Genomic DNA, 18,178 nt, shown 5'->3' with positions numbered 1-18,178 from the left:
TAAAGGAATATTCATTCATTCATGTGCTCTCCTTCCGTAAAATAGCTTATTGTATGCATGTATATGTCCCTAAAGTTTGGACACATAGGGCATGTCATTAACTGAATATTTTCAAGAAATGAAATGAATGAAATTTTCAACAACATTTTATTTAATTAGCATAAATGAGATTTCATAGGAAGACAGGAGACATAGTAAATCTCATTAATGAACTAAATTAATTAAATTAATCTCATTAATATGGAAAATAGTCCCCCAATGTCCAATGAAAGCTTTTATTTCATATGAAATTGTCATGGTTAAAATGTATGCTAATTAAATAAAATATTGTTGAAAATTTCATTCATTTCTTTTCTTGAAAATACACATAGTTAATGAGATTTCCTATGTATCCAGACTTTAGGGACATCCCGTATATAAGATTTCAAAAGTACTTAGCTTGGCATGTAGTAAGTGCTTAATAAATGCTTGTTCCCTTCCTCTTTCCTTATACATGTATGTCTACCCTGATAGTCTGGATAGAATGTAAGCTACTAGAAGGCAGGGGCTATTAGCTCCTAGCACAGTATCCAACAAGTAGTATCTAATAAATGATTATTGTGTTATTGATTAATTCATATAATATACAGTTATTAAATGCTTATCATGTGCAAAGTGCAGCCATGGCACAGGGCAGGGTTCTTAATTCTGAGGAGGTCCTGGGCACCTTTGGCAGTATGGTATGTGCTATTAGTATCCCCAGTTTGCTGTTGAGGAAACTGAGACAGAGGTGAAGTGACTTTCCTAGGGTCACAGGATGAGCAAATGCCTGAGGCTGGATTTGAACTCAGGTCTTCCTGACTTTATGCCCAGTGCTCTGTCCACTTTGCCACCTAGTTAAGAAAATATTTTGGAAAGATAATAGTTCTGTTTTTGATAAGTCATTTTTGATATTCCAACAGGAGCCTTGGGTTGGAGATGTCTAGCAGTTGGTGATGAAGGACTGGAGTGTTGAGAAACCACTGTTTGTGTCCATTTAAAAATCTTGTTAGTTCAGTTTAAGTCTTTTGAAAAGACTTATTTTGGGGTAGGGTATAGTGAGAGGAGGGGTGCATAGAGTACCAAGGAGGGCCTTGTAAGAGTCATACCAGAGGGTTGTGGAGAGAGGCCCAGGTTTTGCATGAGAAGGCTTGAACTTGGGTCTGTTCTTTTCTATTTCTGTGACATAGTACCTATGTCATGTGCCCTCTCTGAGCCTGAGTTTCCTCATCTGTGAAATGAGATTGCTGTACTTGATCACAAATCTAGAGATGGAAAGGCCTTTTGAGGTCGTATAATCCAATTTCTCCATTTTAAATTGAGTCCAAGGTCCTACTGGTGGTAAGGGACAAAATCTGGATTAGAATCCAGGTCCTCTGACTCCAAATTCAGTCCTCTTTCCATGCCGCCTCCCATTTACATGTGGAGAAGGACCTCTGAGGTTAAGTAGTCCAACTGATTCATTTCACAGATAAGGAAACTGAGGCTGAGAGGTTACAGTTCAAAATCCCATAATTCTAAGAGTTGCAGTGCAGCTAAGGGGGAGCCAGAGTCAATGTCACCAGGTGATATTTAGGATGCTATTTTATCCCAGAGACAGATAACAATTTTTGACCAGGGGATGGAGAATTTCAAGCCTGTGCTTCAGGAAGATTGTTTGGAAGCCATGGGGGTTGGAGAGTGGAGAAGGGTGAGTCTTAGAGGGGAGGAACTTGGAAGCAACAGAACCAGTTAGGATGTTGTTGTAATGGAGCTTTTTGAGGAAAGGTTTGGTGCTTAAAACTGCCTAGCTCATAAGATTTTTTTGTCCCAATGGCTAAATTAACCCAGCTTCTTTAAGGTGCAGTGGACACAGTGCTGGGCCTTTCAAATCAAACCTCAAATACTTACTGGTGTGTGACCCTGGAAAGTCACTTAACTTCTCACTATTCAGTTTTCTCAGCTGTAAAAATGTGGATAATAATTGTATTTACCTCCCAGGGTTGTAGCTGGAGAAGGAAATGGCAAACCACGCCGGTATCTTTGCCAAGAAAACCCCAAATGGGGTCACAAAGAGTTGGACATGACTGAAATGACTGAACATGACAAGAACTCAGGGTGACGGTGATGACTGCAATAAGGGCTTGGCATAATGCCTAGCACATAGAGGGTGCCACGTCAAGGCTTATATAGCCTTCTCATTCACCTAAAGGAGAAAAAATGCTATGCAATACTACATTCCTTCTATATTTCCTTTTTCCCCCCTTTTGCAAGAGAGAGAGGCAGTGTGCAGTGGATAGAAGGTTGGCTTTGCATTCAGGGAGAGTTGCACTCAAGACTTTGCCATGATGTTTCTCAGTCCCATAGTGCTCCCAACTCTCTAACACTTTCAGTTTCAGATAAGTTTCCACATTGCTTCTGCAGAGACCTTTTTCACACAGGGAGCTCCCAATTCTGATGAAATCTGAAGTTAGACACCGAAATAAAGTGGCCTTGTTCTTTTGGGGAGCAGGAGGGGCAGGGGTGGTTCAGTCTCTAAATCTGAATAAAAATCAATATACTGGGCCTTTTTGCATGGCCCACGTCACATTTCTCTTTGCAGAGATGTCTTTACTATGACAGTTGTTGCCTAGCAACAGTGCTTCTTCTTTGTGTGGTACTCCCTCCCTCTCCCCTCCTTGCCCTCTGCTTGGAGTCTGGTCTCTAGGAACACAGAACCATAAACAGGGTTCTCCAAATACCTAGGGGTTGACAATGCCTTGTATTTTTATTTAAAGGGAATGGTCACTTGTTGCATTTAAACAACATGTGACCTTGACCTTTATAATTCTTGCAGGAGGAGACTTTTTTTTAAAGATGACGGATATTACTCTGTAAAAGCAGGTACTTTGATGTCCAGGTCACTTCTGAATAGATATATCTCTAGTTAGAGGTTGTGCAGTGGGAGTGTTAGGCCTGGAATTAGCAGAGACTTGGCTTCTGTTCCCATCCCTGACACTCACTTTGTCACATATGTGACCCTGAGACTTTCTCAGCCTCAGTTTCCTCATCTGCAAAATGAGGATAATATGTGACAATGCTCACCTAATTGTATTATTATAAGGATCCAATTCAACAAGCATTTATTAATTGCTTACTGTGTGTAGGGCATGCAAAAAAAATGAAAACTAGACCCTGCCCTCAAGGAGCTTACATTCTGTTAGGGGATGTAGCGCGTACACAGGCAAATACATACAGGATAATGTGAAGAGGAAGTGGCTAGACAAGAAGTGAAGGACTAGAGAGTTGAAGTGACATATCCAAGGTCACACAAAGTTGAAATTTGAACCTTATTTTAAATTTCATTTTTTATTTTATTTTCGGCTCCAAATTCTCTCCTTCCTTCTTACTCCTGTGAGAAAGCAAAAAAACCACCACCAACAAAATCCTTTATAAACACATAGAGTCAAGCAAACCATATTCCCAAATTAGCTGTGTCCAAAAAAATTATCCCTCATCTTTACTGAATCCATTACCTCTTTATATGGAGAGCAGCATGTTTCATCATGAGACCTTTGCAATTGTAGTTGGTCACTGTGTTGATCAGACCTCCTAAGTTTTTCAAGATTGTTTGTCTTTACAATATCATTGTTATTGTATATGTTCTTCTGGTTTTGCCAATTTCACTCAGTATCAGTTCATACCAGTCTTCCTAGATTTTTCTGAAATCATCCCCTTCATACTTTTTTATAGCAATTTTCATATTATAAGGGAACATTATTATTCCATCACATTCCTATATCTTAACTTGGTCAGCCATTCCCCAATTGATGGGCACTCCCTCACTTTCTCATTCTTTACCATTACAAAAAGAGCTGCTATAAATATTTTTGTACATATGGCCCTTCTCCTTTTTCTTTGATCTCTTTGATGCATAGACTTAGTAGTGTTATCACTAGGTCAAAGGATATGCCCAGTTTAATACCTTTTTGAGCCTAGTTACAAATTGCTTTTCAGAATGGCTGGACCAATTCACTGCTTCACCAACAGCAAAGGTAGAAACATGTCCTACAGCTCCACCAGCCACACCAGCATTTGTCATTTTCTCTTTTTATCAACTTGACCAATCAAATAGGTGTGAGGTGGTACTTCAAAGTTGTTTTAATTTACATTTCTCTAGTTATTAGTGATTTAGAACATTTAACAAGCCATGCTTTTGATAGCTTGGGTTTCTTCCTTCTGTCATGTCTTTGACCATTTGTCAGTTAGGGAATGGCTCTTTCTATGATTTGAACCAAGGTCCTCCAATTCCAAATTCAATTCTATTATCAGAAATCCTAGTTGATGAGCTAACAGCAATAAAAGGGAAATGTATGGTAGGAAGAGAAGAAGGGCTTGGATGGACCAGTGAGGGTCAGGGATGACTGTTGGGCAGGTGCCCTGCTGTTCTCAGGAAGGCTTCCAGCAAGTTGAGCTTATGGGAGGATATAACAAGAATCACACAGAATGGGCTATGATCTTGTATCAGCAATGCAATATTCACAATGCCTACGGAAATTGTAAATATGCTGATGTGGTTTTCAATCACAAAATATATCAGGCTTTCTATATGGGATATAAAGCTGGAACATTTATTAAAATACCAAAAGACTGAGTCCCCAAACCAGAAAGTCAAAGACATCAGAGTAGTTATGAAATTGGCACAGGCAGATAAAGTAGAAAGCACCCACATTCTCAAGCCTTTAAAACAGAACAGGCTACCTCAGGCAAAGGTCCTCCTCTCCCCACTCACAGCAACCACTCAGCATCCAGAAAGCGTGTTCCAGCCCCTGGAAGTCCTCAGCAGGAGTCCTTAGCAGAAATTCTGGCTGGCTCAAAAAGGGGTTCGCGCTTCTGCTGCCACTGCCTCTACTGCTGCTGCCCCCATTGCCGCCACTGCTAGCCACTGCAGGAACTCTCACTTGGCTTCCACTTCCTCTTGCTCCACCCCTTCCTGCTACGTCAGCAAGTCCAATGGGGAATGGAAGATCTTTAAATCCCATAACCCTTACAGATCTGTATCCCCAAATGAACAAATGAATGAAAAAAAGTTTACTAAGTGCTTACTGTGTTCCAAACCCCATGTTAAGTACCAGGAATACAAAGAGAAAAAAAAACCCAACCCTTGTTCTTAAGGATCTCACATTCTAATAGGGAGAGACATTTATATAGTTGCAGGGTAGATGGAAAGTCCCCAGGATTCTTAGGATTTAGTGACAAAAACATTGGTAATCCATCTTCTTTAGTGTCAGTCCTGTTGATAAAATTGTAACTCTTCCAAGAACCATCTGACAAGGGCAGTGGTAATGAGGACTTTCTTTTCTGAGTCTTTTTTGACTGGCTGCTACAGAGGAGATTGGATAGCTCCTGCTCATTGTGTGTGTGTGTGTGTGTGTGTGTGTGTGTGTGTGTGTGTGTGTGATACTTGTATCAGGATTGCTTCCCTGCACTATGCCTGGGAGATGTGACTTGGAGGCACGCCTGATTGTTTGGGGGGTGAGGAGGAACACTGTTACTGTATTCTTGATTCTATGTTTTATGTGTGTAAAGTGTTGTGTAAAACTTAAAGTCTTCTTGCTTTACATACATGTGAATGCACACACATGTGTATATATACACAGAAATATGTATATGCATACACACATGTACATTCAGACTCCACAGTTCTTTCTCTGGATGTGGATGACATTTTCCATCATGAGTCTTTTTGGAACTGTTGTGGATCATTGTATTGCTGAGGAGAGTTAAGTCTTTGGTCCTCGAAGGGTTTTTTAAGCCTTAAAGCACTCTTTAAATGCCAGCTACTGCTAGCTGCCACCACCACCACCTAAAACTTGTTAGGTTGTGAGGAAATGACTTTGTAGAACCTTCAAGTGTTATAGAAATGTGAGTAATCAATCAATCAGCCATTTATGAAGTTTAAGTGCTGGGCACTACGATAGGCATGAGAGGTTCAGAGACTAAAACAGAACTGGCCTCAGGGAACTTACTTTTTCTACTGGAGGGAAACAGCGTGTAAACAGACAAGTAAAGGTAGAAATACGTCATGGTAATTTCTGGGGTTTCTGAGCTATCCTGTGGTCCAGGAAATTTTGAACTCAAATTCTGCCTCTGACATATACTTGTTATATGACGCTGGACAAGTCACTCATCCTGTCCCAGAAGGTGCTAACCTGTACTGGTGGAGGGGGCTTCCTCATCCAGTAGTGCCTTCTACAGATGAGCCCATAGGTCCAGTCCTGATCCTTCTATTTATGTATGAATATGCTGTTAGAATACAAGCTTTTTTAGAGTGGATGGTACAGTAGAGTGTTGAACATGGAGTCAAGAAGACCTGAGTTCAAAACCTGCCTCAAAGACTTACAAGCTATGTGATGCTGGGCAATTCACTTACTTGTTGTCTGCCTCAGTTTCCTTTTCTGTAAAATGGGGATAATAACAGCACCTACCTCTTAGAGATGTTGTGAGGATAAAATGCGTATTTGTAAAATAAATATTTAAACTTTTATCCAAATGCTCGATATTATTTTTAGGGATTGTGTCCTTCTTTGTGTTTGTACCCCAAACACCCAGCATGATAATTGGCATACAGTAGGAACTTAATAATTGTTGCTCAATTGTCCTCTCTCCTTGTTGCTTGGTTTCAGTTTTTACAAAACAGCCTCCATCACAGCAGAGGATAAAATCCTGAGAACTTCACTTCTGGTTTTATTTAATCTATATTACATCTTCCTCCCCCCACATTTCTTTATTGAATTACTCTTTTCTGATGGAAAGGGATGGAGTCATTGCTTTATCTGCTCATCTTTTTAAATAGCTCATAATGGTTTATTTTTTTCCCCTCAAGAACTCTGTCTCCACAAAGGAACATAATTTTAATTTTTTCCAATTACGTAGAAATACACGTATTTTTTGAGGTTACTTCTCTGTTCCTGGAACCATTTAGTATTCTGAGAAGAAATCTTTATAATCTCTCCTAGGGGTAGCTAGGTGGCTCAGTGGATAGAGTGCCAGACTTGGAGTCAGGAAGACTTGAATTAACATCCGACCTCAGACACTTACTAGCCATGTGACCTTGGGCAAGTCACTTAAATGCTGTTTATCTCTGTTTCCTTAGGTGTAAACCAGGGGTTAATAATAGCACCTGCCCCCCAGGCTTGTTGTGAGGAACTCTAAATGAAATAACAGTTGTAAAGCCCAATGTTTGGCCTATAGTAAGGTCTATGTAAATTTTATCCATTATTATTCCAAGTCTCTTTTCATGTCTTGTCTCAGAGAAACGGACTTTTTGATTTGGTTATATATATCTGTACTGCTCAAAGAATTATCTTGGATGCTGTGAAGGCCTTATTCCTCTGTCTGACATTTGAAAGCCTTCACAACTTGGGATAAATGTCCTTTTCTAGTCTTTCCTTCACCTGCTTTTTCTTCTTCACAAGCCCTCTCTCGACTCTGTGCCTTTGCCCACAATGCCCTCCATCCTCACCAAGACCACTTTAAGGCTCAGCTCCATCCTCCTTCCCACAGGAAGCCTGTCCCAAGCCTCCCTGGATGCTAGTACATCCCACCATGCCATCCATTACCTTGGATTTATGCTTTATACACTTTTATATGCTTATATATATAGATGTTGGGCCCCCCTACTAGAATGTAAGCTCCTTGAGGGCAGGGTCTGTTTCATTTTAAAATTGCCCCAGTGCCTAGCACACAGTAGATCCTTAATAAAGGCTTGTTGACTAATATTTGTGGTGCTGTGGAATTCATTGTGCGATATTTTAAAATAAAAACAATCCAATGGGTTTTGTAGAAGGCTGTGCTAATGAGATGTTTTCTTTACGGGTACCAGAGTGATTTCCTATGTGTGGTGGACAGAGGCAAAGAAACTGAGATGGGGGAGAGAGCAGGCCTGGGAGGAAGACCTAAACAGCTGTCTTTGGTCATAAACAACAATAATAACAAAATGAATTCCTGTAACAAAATCATATCTTTCTTTGTGACCTTGAGCCATAGGTCTCTTTATGTGTGATCTGTTTACCAGTGTTTGAGAGTTCTACACATTGATTTAAGGAATCAACTGCATAAGGAAAAGAATGGGGACAGGGGTGCCTAAGCAAAATGAAAAAGACCTAGGGGCCTTAGTGAACCACAAGCTCCATATGAGTTCATAGCATGACTTGGCAGCCCCCAAAGGTAATGGGCTCTTTAGGTTGCTCTAAGAGGGGCATAATGTCCATAACATGAGAAGTGTAATTTTTCTTAAAAATTCCTATTGTACTCTGTTCTCTTCAGATCCCATCTGGATTATTGTGTTCATTGGCATCATATTCTAGCAAGGACATTTGACAAGTCCCTGAAAGGGGCTAGAAATCATGCTGTAGCATTTGGAGTGACTTTCCAAGTGGTTTTCTTTTCTTCTGGTTGGAGAAGAGGCATTTGGATGGAACAGTGAATAGAGTGCTGGATCTGGAGTCGGGAAGTTGTTCAGTCATGTCTAACTTTCCATACTGGAGCGGGATTTCTATTTCCTTCTCCAGCTCGTTTTATAGATGAAGGAACTGAAACAAACAGGGATAAGTGACTTGCCCAGGGTCACACAGCTAGTAAGTGTCTGAGGTCAGATTTTAATTCAGGAAGATGAGTCAGGAAGATTCTAGTTAAAAACTGGCCTCAGGGGTGGCCAGGTGGCTCAGCGAGTAAGAGCACTGGTCCTAGTGTTGGGATGACCTGGGGATCAAATCCGGGCTCAGATACTTAGCACCACACCCAGAAATAACTGGCCGTGTAACCCTGAGCAAGTTACTTAACCCAGATTGCTTAAAAAAAAAAATAAAAAAAATAAAAACTGGCCTCGGCACTTGTCTGTGTGACCTTGGTAACCTCTGTTTACCTGTTTCCTCAATTATAAAATGGGAATAATCTTAGTACTTGCCTTGCATGGTCATGAGGATGAAATGAGAGAATATTTGTAAAGGGCTTAACACATAGTAGGCGCTATATAAATTCTAGCCATTATTTTTTATTACCGTAGGAGACTTGGTGGGAGAGGATGATTTTGAGTATTTGGAGAGTTGTTAACATGGAAGAACAACCATAAGGTTATGGATTTCAAGGCTTGAAGGGACCTTAGACCTCACCTGGTCCAGCCTTCTCATTTTATTGTTTTTATTATTGTAGCCTATAATAATAATAATATTAGTCACAACAGTAAGCAATAGATAGTGTTTATGTAACACTTTCAGGTTTCAGAGTGCTCTCTGAACACTGTTTCATTTGATCTTCACAGCAGCCCTGGGAGGTGGATGCTATTATTATTATGTTCCCCATTTTACAGAGGAAGAGATTGAGGCTGAGAAAGGGAAAGTAGTTGACCTAGGGTTATATGTAGGCAAAAGGTAGAGCCAGGATTTAACTTGTTATAGTTAGTTCCAGAGGGTCAAAGTAGGAGTACAGGAGAGAAGCTGCCAAAATATTTGAGATATGAGACCTTTATCTGAGAAACTGCCTATAAATAAACCTTTCCCCCTCCCCCCTGCCAATTTTTCTGCTTTCCTTCTGATCTTGGCTTTATTTGTCTTGTTTGTACAAAAAAATTAATTCAGTGTAATTGAAATTAACCATTGTATATCTGTTTTTGATTTCTTGTTCATTCATAAATTGTTCATCTACCCAAAAGTCTGATAGGCAATATGTTCCATGTTCTTCCAATTTTCTTGAAATATACAGTAACAAAAATATTGTTACAAGAACAATTTTGAGCAACTAAGTCATTTTGACTATTATAAATACCTGAATGAATGACAGACAGATGATCTATGAAGGAAGATGCTATTGGCATCCATAGAAAGAACTGATAAATAGAAGTATAGATAGAATGATTTTGCACACACATGAACACACAACAGACATATACACACACATATTTGTGTCTAACGGCAGCCATCTCATGGGTAGTAGGAGGGTAGGCAATTGGGGTTAAGTGACTTGCCCAGAGTCACACAGCTAGTAAGTATCAAGTGTCTGAGACTGGATTTGGACTCAGGTTCCTTCTGACTCCAGGGCCAGTGTTCTATCCACTGTTTCACCTAGTTGCCCACAGAATAAATAAATTTAAAAAAAAGTTGTCAAAATGCATATTTGACATCAGGAGAAGCTGCTTCCTGATCAGGTTTCTAGAAGTGGGATGGGCACTGCCTTGGGAGATCGTGGGTTCCCTGCTCATTGGAGGCTAGTTGACTGCCAGTCAGGGTGGTTGTTCTGGGGATTTGGTACAGGTTTGATGGTTGTAGATCCAGAACTGGAAAGGACCTTGGCAGTTGTCCAGTTCAACCAACAGCTTCATTTTACAGATGAGGAATCTGAGGCCTCAGGAGGTGAAGAAGTTGTCTTATAATCAGCATGAGAAGTGGGGTTTGAACCCCAACCCTCTGGCACCAGAGTCAGGGCTCTTTCCACGATCAGCAGGGCATATTGTTTCTTTGGCTCTGCTTTCGTCACTCTTCATCACGTTGTTGTAGGAAGTCTCCATATTCATCATTCTTCATGGCATAGTTATGGTCCATTACACCCATATGTTGTAATTTGTTAGGCCATTTGCCAACCTCACAATAAACATTTTGTTTTCTGCTTTTGTTATAATGAAAATTCTTTGGGCATTTTTGTGTATATGGGTCTTTTTTGTGGTCAAGAGCCTCCTTGGGTTGTAGTCCCATGACTGGAGGGATCTCTAAGTCCAAGGGTACCAACAATGTGCAACTCTTCTTCCATTAATTCCACATTGTTTTTCAAAAAGGTTGACTCAGTTCCCAGCTTTGCCATCCTCTGTTGTAGAAGGCCCCCCAACAGTGTATTTTCCATCTTAGCTCGATGAGTAGGAGGTGATACCTCAGGGATGTTTAAATCTTCTTTTATCTGATTATTAGTGATTCTGAACATTTTTTAGCTTGTTATTCGATAGTTTATATTTCTTACAAAGCCTGTTTCTTCATATCTTGTGACACTAACTCTCCATTTTGTTTGATTTATTATTGAAAGCTTTATTGATGCTTTTGATGTTACATTCCTTTTCCAGTATATTCATATGCCATTTATTGAACCATTACTCATAACATGGCAAACATGACCAACCAACAGTGACTATGAACTACATTTCATATTTATGTTTTATGTATACACTATATGTAAAATAAAGATAAAGTCAATGCACAGAAAACATGAATAATCCTATATTATTATAAATATTTACTTATATTTGTATTAATTTATAATAACTTTATAATATTAAAGGTTTATAATACACATTTATGTAATTGCAATAATATATTTTTACTTATAAAAATAGAGAATGTGTTGATATTTAAATAATTATATACACATACAGTGTATTTATATGTATATATATATGTATATAATTTTGTCTTGCCCAATATAAACCCTTTGAGAGCAAAGATGATTTCATATATATATATTTTTTGTATCCCCATCCTGGCCCTTAATAGACACATAACTGATGCTTGTTGATTGATGACTGGTTGAAGGCAAATGCAGTATTCTGTACTTGTAACCTCTTTTGTAGTAACATTGTAATGTTAACGGAATAATAAGATCTTCCCCATCCATTAACAGGCCTCTTGTGGTGCCTCATTAAGGGAAGCTTGCTTAGGGGAGGCTTGCTTATAGGAAGGCTTCCACACCTTTTGTTAATTTCTGATTAGGCACTGAGTCATGAGGGTTGTGATGCCCTCTGGCCCTGAGGTTAGCATTTTACTTTGGGGCTCTCCCATTGGAAGAGTGTTCTTATGATTTGACTACTTGAGACTCTGGGTAGCCTTTAAGGAGCTTCCCCACCCCCCAACTTTGAAAAACCTAGATGTTGGTGCTTGTCTCTCTGGTAACCATGTATATATTCCCTTTGTTAGACAGTTGGAACTATCTGTTGATCTGTGCTAATTTCTCAGACAGTTAGAAACCCTGTCTGTTAGTCTTTATTTCTCTGCTTGTATTTTCTCTGAAGTTCAGGGTGCTGACTTTTCCCCTGAACTAATGAATGTAATTAAAAAAGGATGTTTTCCCCTTGAACAGCTATCTTTCCTAGTAAAGCAGATCTAGGAACCTGTGCCAGCAGCCATCCTGGCTATGCCAGTGTTGTTGCCACTACAACCATGAAGGAGCAAGAATGTTTCATCATATTTTTTTATTTTTATCTTTGGGTTTCCTGTAGCCACTTTGGAAATACTTATTATTTCAAATTAATGTAGAATAATAGACTTATATCTTGAAGGGACCTTCAGGGTCATCTAATCAATTCCCTCATTTTACGTATTAGGAAATGTGATAGTAATGGCAATTAAAGATTCCCCTGTATTGGCTTGGTTTTCAAATTGATTGTATTAAAACCCAGAGCTTGTTAATCCCACCTGTGGGATGGACTTTTTGATGTGAAAAGAAAGTCCTGACTGGGAGGAGCTGGTGACGTAGATTTGGAGAGACAAGAGAGAGGCGGAAGTTCTTTTTGGAAGCAGCACCTCGTGGAGAGGGGGAGACTAAGAAATTGCTGGTGGCCGCTTTGAATTGCCCTGGACTTTTGAGACCTGCCCCCTGAGCTGCCAAGGACTGAGGAGACATGGCTGTTTTGCTGGTACTTTGTCTGTCTGTTTTGATGTTATTTTGCCAGATTTGTCCACTGGTGAAAGACTGTCCTGTTGAAGAAGTCCTGGAACCTGGCATTTGGTTAAGAAGGCCTGAGACTGTCCTGCAGACAGAGAGTGAATACTGTCCACTGGTGAGGGACAGTACTGTTGTTGCAGGGGTCTGGAGACTGTCCGGCAGACAGAATGAATACTGTCCACTGGTGAAGGACAGTGCTGTTGTTGCAGGGGTCTGGGAGCCTTTCTGTTGGTTTAGAAGCCCTGAAGAAGGATTTTCTTGTTGTATGTTTACAGAAATCCTGGGAGAGGGCTTTGCTAATGTGTTCAGGGGTTCTAGGACTGTTCTACAGACAGAGGATAAATTCATGAAGGGACTGGCAATGTATCTTATGGCCTTGCTAAGCCTTGTCTCCCCAGGAACTAAGATTGCTGAGAACTTGCCTCGTGTCAAGATGAAGAAAAGACCTCCATTTGGGTATTAAGTGCTGTGTTTAAACTTGATGTAACTCTGGGGTAGATTCAATTGTGATCCAGGGGTGGGGAACTTTTGACCTTTTTGTGTTCTATGGTTGAGCAAATGAATGTATTTTACTTATGTTTGGAAACTAATCTCCATTTGAGAAGAGGGGCTTTGTGGTGGACTTAATTAAGGTATAGCCTAGGGGTGGAGAAGTATTTGGAACAGAGACTTTGTAATTGATTGAATGATTGGAAAGTCCTGGGGTGGGGTAGGCCTTGGAGATGATTTAATTACACTTAGTAAATGCTGTATTTTGAATGATGTCATGTTTTGATCTTCTCTGTTCTGGGTTTGTTACTGAATAAAATAGAGAGCACCTATGCTGGTATTTTGAACCTGGGAAGTTGCCTTTGCTTGGTATTACATTACAGGAAAACAGACCCAGAAAAGTGAGGTAACTTGTCTAAGGTCATGGACGTTCCATTTTAGAGGACCAATAGATGAGTGTACAAAGAAGAGAATCAGTCACAGAAGAAAACAACAACTCAAAGCAGTAAAAAAATATTTTTCAATTTCCTTGCCTGAATCATTTTAAATTTTGCTTCTAGTTCAGGGATCTTAACTTTTTTGGTGTCAGGGATCCCTTTGGAAATCTGGTGGCTTTCTTCTCAGAAGAATATTTTTAAATGCATAATGTAAAATATAGAGAATTACAAAAGAAACCAATTATATTGAAATACAGTTATCAAAATATTAGAAGAGAAAATTCATGGACCCTCTGAAATCTATTCTCAGAACCCTCAGGGCTCCATGGTCCCCAGGTTGCAGAGTCTCTTGATCTTTGCTCATTTGTCTAGATGGGTAAGTTGGCTTGTCTCTGTCTTTCAGATTTCAGAAGGAGGTCTCTACGTGTGCATGAATACGTTCCTGGCCTTTGGAAGGGAGCATGTAGAAAGGCACTATCGGAAAACTGGGCAGTGTGTGTACATGCATCTGAAAAGACATATAAGAGAGGTAGGTGAGAGCTGACTTGGCCAGGGAAGTCTCTTATTGGGTCTTAATGAACAAGATGGATTCATATGATTTTCCATGGATGATCTGACTCTTTTTGGCTAATTCTAGATGATTTGGTTGGAAGAGACAAGGATAACCATATAATTGAAATCTATTGATAATCCCAACTCTGGATTTCAGCCATTAATTTCACCCTCCCCTCCCTCTAAAGTTTTGACTGGAGCTGTTTGGTGCCCTCTTTACTTACAAGCAATGAGATATTCTAAAGCTGGATCATGGGAGATAGAAGAAAGAGACTCAAGGGGCCTAAACAGTCCATGGGTTGAATGGACAGCTCTTTGAGGACTGAGAGTTGGCTGTCTTTTAACATAATTTCCACTCACTAGAACCCTATTCCTTTATTAAAGCCCTCCTTTGAGGCCTCATTGTGGTGTGGAGACTGAGAGCTGAGACCTTTGTCATAGCCTGCCATGTTGAAACAGCTTCAAGGATGAAGGCCTGAATGTCTGTCATCCTAGGACCTGCCTTGCCAAGTTTGAGGAAGTTTATTTCCATGGTGGCCATAGGGTGGAGAGGTTTTTGCCCATTATGACCCTGAAAACCCATCTGCTCAATTGTAGCAGGTTGTAATAATCAAAGGCCATTTCCCTGGGGAAGTAGTGAATATGCTTATTTACTCCCAAAGAGTTGAGGGAGAGGGGGAGGAAGTGGAGGAGGAAGAACCAGAGATATGAATGATAACCATCACTGACATTTAAATAGTACTCACAACTTTGGAAAGTGCTTTATGCTAATTATATCAGATGAGTCTACATCGCATTGAGATTTATTGTTCCCATTTTCCAGGTAAGAAAACTGAGACTGGTGAAGTGACTTGCCCAACGTCACATAACTATTAAATGACAAAGGGGGGATTTGAGCTCAGGCCTTCCTGACTCCTAAGCCCAGCACTCTACCCACTAGGCAACACTGCTTCATGGTTTAGAACACTTAGCAAAATAGTTAATAGTTAAGAAAGCAATATGTTTTGGATAGAAAGCAATATGTTAGATAAGCAATATGTTAGAAAACAAGTTTGGTTCTTTAGTGGAGGGTGGTGTGGAATCTTGGCTTTGGTCCATCCTGTTTATTGGGAAACTTTCCAGCAGTTGGAGAAAGCCATTCTGTCTTTGCCTGGGGGGAGGGAGCACCCTCATTAAGGCAATCTCTGTTCTTTAAAATAGTGAAGAAAGAGAACCCCTGTAAACCTTGATCCTTGTGAAGTTCAGATCTGTCCTTTGTGTTTAGGTCAAGTAGACTGAACTATAAAAGTGAAAACAGGTTAGAATCACTGAAGGTTAGTGATTTATTTGAATTATCTTAGTTTTTACAAATGGAGGAAATTAATAAGGTTCAGAGATGTGGTTACTGGTATATAACCTCTGGGACTCATCTAGGTTGGAGCTCCAATTTCTGCCCCTCTTGAGTAAGCAGGGTGTTGGGGCATGGTTTGATGGAATCTGGCTAGCCCTGCTGATTGGCAAAGGGACACTCTTTGGAATAGAACTGTTCATATTCTTCATCTGAAAGCCAGTATTGGGAGTGGGGAGTTTTGTGTGATGGGCAGCCTATGGACTACTCCCTTTCCAATAAGAAGAAGCTCTCCTTGGTCCACAGAGGTCGGTGCCCAGGGTAGGATGCACATTTTGGACACCTGACTTGTGAGGAAGAGGCTGTAGACTTAAGAGATTCTTTCAACTGTCCCACCAGGGCAGCAAGAGAGGGCTTAAATTTCCCATCAGTCCAGTCAATAAACTTTTACCAAATGCCTCCAATTTGCCAGACAGTGTTCTAGGCTCTTGGAAATATAAACCCCAAAATGAAATCCCTTGATTCTTCCTAAAGGATTGTAGAGAGGGAAGTAAGTAAAGTGCTTTGATGTCCAAGATGGGATCAATACTATTGTATTGGAGGAAATGGGAATTTGGTGTGAATCTGCTAGGCAGGTCTGAAGTTTCACATCCCTGCATGTGGTTCAGTTCAGCCTACTATGTGCTAGACAAAATGAATGCAAAGAAGAAAATGAAGCAGGCCCTACCATTAAGGAACTTAGGAACTATAAGAGAATTATAAAGACAATAGTCAAACCCCAAAGGAGTTAGTCCTTCCACGTTGAACAGTATAAAGCCAAAAAGGGGCTTGAGTCAAGTGAATGGGAGAAGAGAATTAATAACACTTTAGAAATGCCCAAGAGTAGAAGAGACATGTTGGGGCCATTTTTTATTCCTTGGCTACTGGAAATGAAGACTAGATCATCAGAAAAATGCTAATGTCAAGTCCAAAATTTGCTCTTTTTTAATGTTTCTAGAAGACAAAACATGTTGAAAATAAAATTTATAATAGTTTGAAACAGGAACTAATTCAAATGTTGATTCCACCACCCTGGCCTTTATTGAAGGGTGTCCAGCAAAGACTTGATGGGCCCTTGTTGGCCTTATTGTCGAGGGGATGCTTGTTCAGGTAGCAGCCAGACTAGATGGCCTCTTGGATTTGATGTGGGATTGTGTTGGAAGCCAAAAGATATTTTCAAGTATAATAGCGGCTTGTTGGTTAGGTCATGGATCCTAGGGCTCATCTTTCATGTTGTTCTGTCTCTTTCCAAATGGAGAAGTGCTGGCTGACTGTGAGCACTGGGGTAGTGGCTGATTGACAAAACAGTCTGATGGTAAAACTCCAGATAGAAGGTAGGACGATAGTCCATAGGGTAGAGTCATGAGTCAGACTCCTTCTATAGATGTGGAGTTCATGGGACTCCGGGGATTAACCCTGATGGCAATCTTGAACACTGTGGTCCTCAGAAACCTGGAGGCCCATATGACTGGAACGTAGATACATGAAGTAGGGCTTATGTGGGATATTGTTAGAAAGTCAAGCTGGAGTTTTCATTTTATCCTACAGGCAAGAAGGAACCTCTGGAGATTCTAGAGAAGGGGAGTGGCAAACAAATTTGCCCAAATTCCCATACCTTGCAAGTGACAGTTGAGATTCAAGCTCAAAGTCCTCTGGCTGTCCACAATTACACACTAATCCAGCTACCTCATTTTACAGATGAGGGAATGGCTTGTTCAAGGTTTTATAGGTAGGAATTGATAGAGTCAGGATTTGAACCCACACCCATGACTCCAAAGCCAGCCTTCATTCCTAGTCTAGACCTTATGTTGATTTTTCCTACCTCCCCCAGTATCTTCCAAAATAGCATGAAGATAAATAAATAATTAAAAAGAGAAGACTATAATTGATTCTCTAGTTGTATTTTTATTATTGTTTATAAAAAGCCTTGATTTCCTCCTGAGGACTGAAATCTAGTCCAATTTAGTCTAGTTCTTGTACCTTCAGTTACCATTTGTTGAACTTCTATTGAGTGTCAGAGGAGGGAGTGGTGTTCCAGGAACGAGAAGTGGTGCCTTCTGGTGTTTGTGACTCAGTAGCTACCTCCTAGTGAGTTGCCAGAGGTCGAGAGAGAAGAAACGTTGTTCATGGTCACATGGCTAATACTTGTCAGAGTGGGATCTGAACCCACTGGCTCCAAGCCCTTTTGTGACTCTTTCAGCACACAGGTGCTGCCTCATGGAGTCTTTGACTTAACAGTATGTGAGATAACGTAGAGCAAGTTTGGTTGGGTCTTGGAGTGTGGCCAGGAATCTTGTCATGAGTCTGTCTTTAATGGAAAACTTTCCACCAGTTGGTGAAAGCTGACTGTGTCCTCTGGCAGTGATGTTGGCCTTGAACTTGTGACAATGGGAGCCACCCCCCACTCTGCAGCTTCTTTGCATTCCAGCTGCTGGTAGAAACCATGGGAACTTTCTTAAATCTGACAGATCCTTGGCTAGACTTGTTCAACCTCTCTTGTGTTCTGAATTTGTGTCATTGGCAATAGAGCCGAACTCTTAATCTAAACAGACACACTTGTCTCCCTGAAATCACTAGAAAGCTCTTATAGTGATTAATTCAATCCAACCGCCAAAACTGAATTAGTATTTTAAGTGTCTACTGTGTATTTTGGGAA

The 18,178-nt window shown here is 40.4% G+C and overlaps 1 protein-coding gene and 1 long non-coding RNA gene across 2 annotated transcripts in view; both read left to right on the top strand.

The window, feature by feature from the left end:
* USP13 (ubiquitin specific peptidase 13) overlaps positions 1–18,178 on the top strand; it is a 131,489-nt gene that overhangs the window by 19,660 nt on the left and 93,651 nt on the right. Inside the window, exon 2 of the mRNA XM_069104415.1 lies at positions 14,008–14,133. Coding sequence (XP_068960516.1) covers positions 14,008–14,133 — 126 coding nt within the window. The remainder of the gene's footprint in view (positions 1–14,007; positions 14,134–18,178) is intronic.
* Positions 12,345–13,514, top strand: LOC138174458 (uncharacterized). The gene is made up of 2 exons (XR_011171725.1): positions 12,345–12,793; positions 12,845–13,514. It is a non-coding gene; the product is annotated as an uncharacterized lncRNA (long non-coding RNA).

The sequence above is a fragment of the Petaurus breviceps genome, unplaced genomic scaffold (assembly GCF_028583685.1).
Source record: "Petaurus breviceps papuanus isolate PSGF00001 unplaced genomic scaffold, PetGlider_PUasm1.0 688, whole genome shotgun sequence".
Lineage (NCBI taxonomy): Eukaryota > Metazoa > Chordata > Mammalia > Diprotodontia > Petauridae > Petaurus > Petaurus breviceps.
Note: the sequence above shows the minus strand (reverse complement) of the source record. Positions and strands in the feature narration are given on the sequence as shown.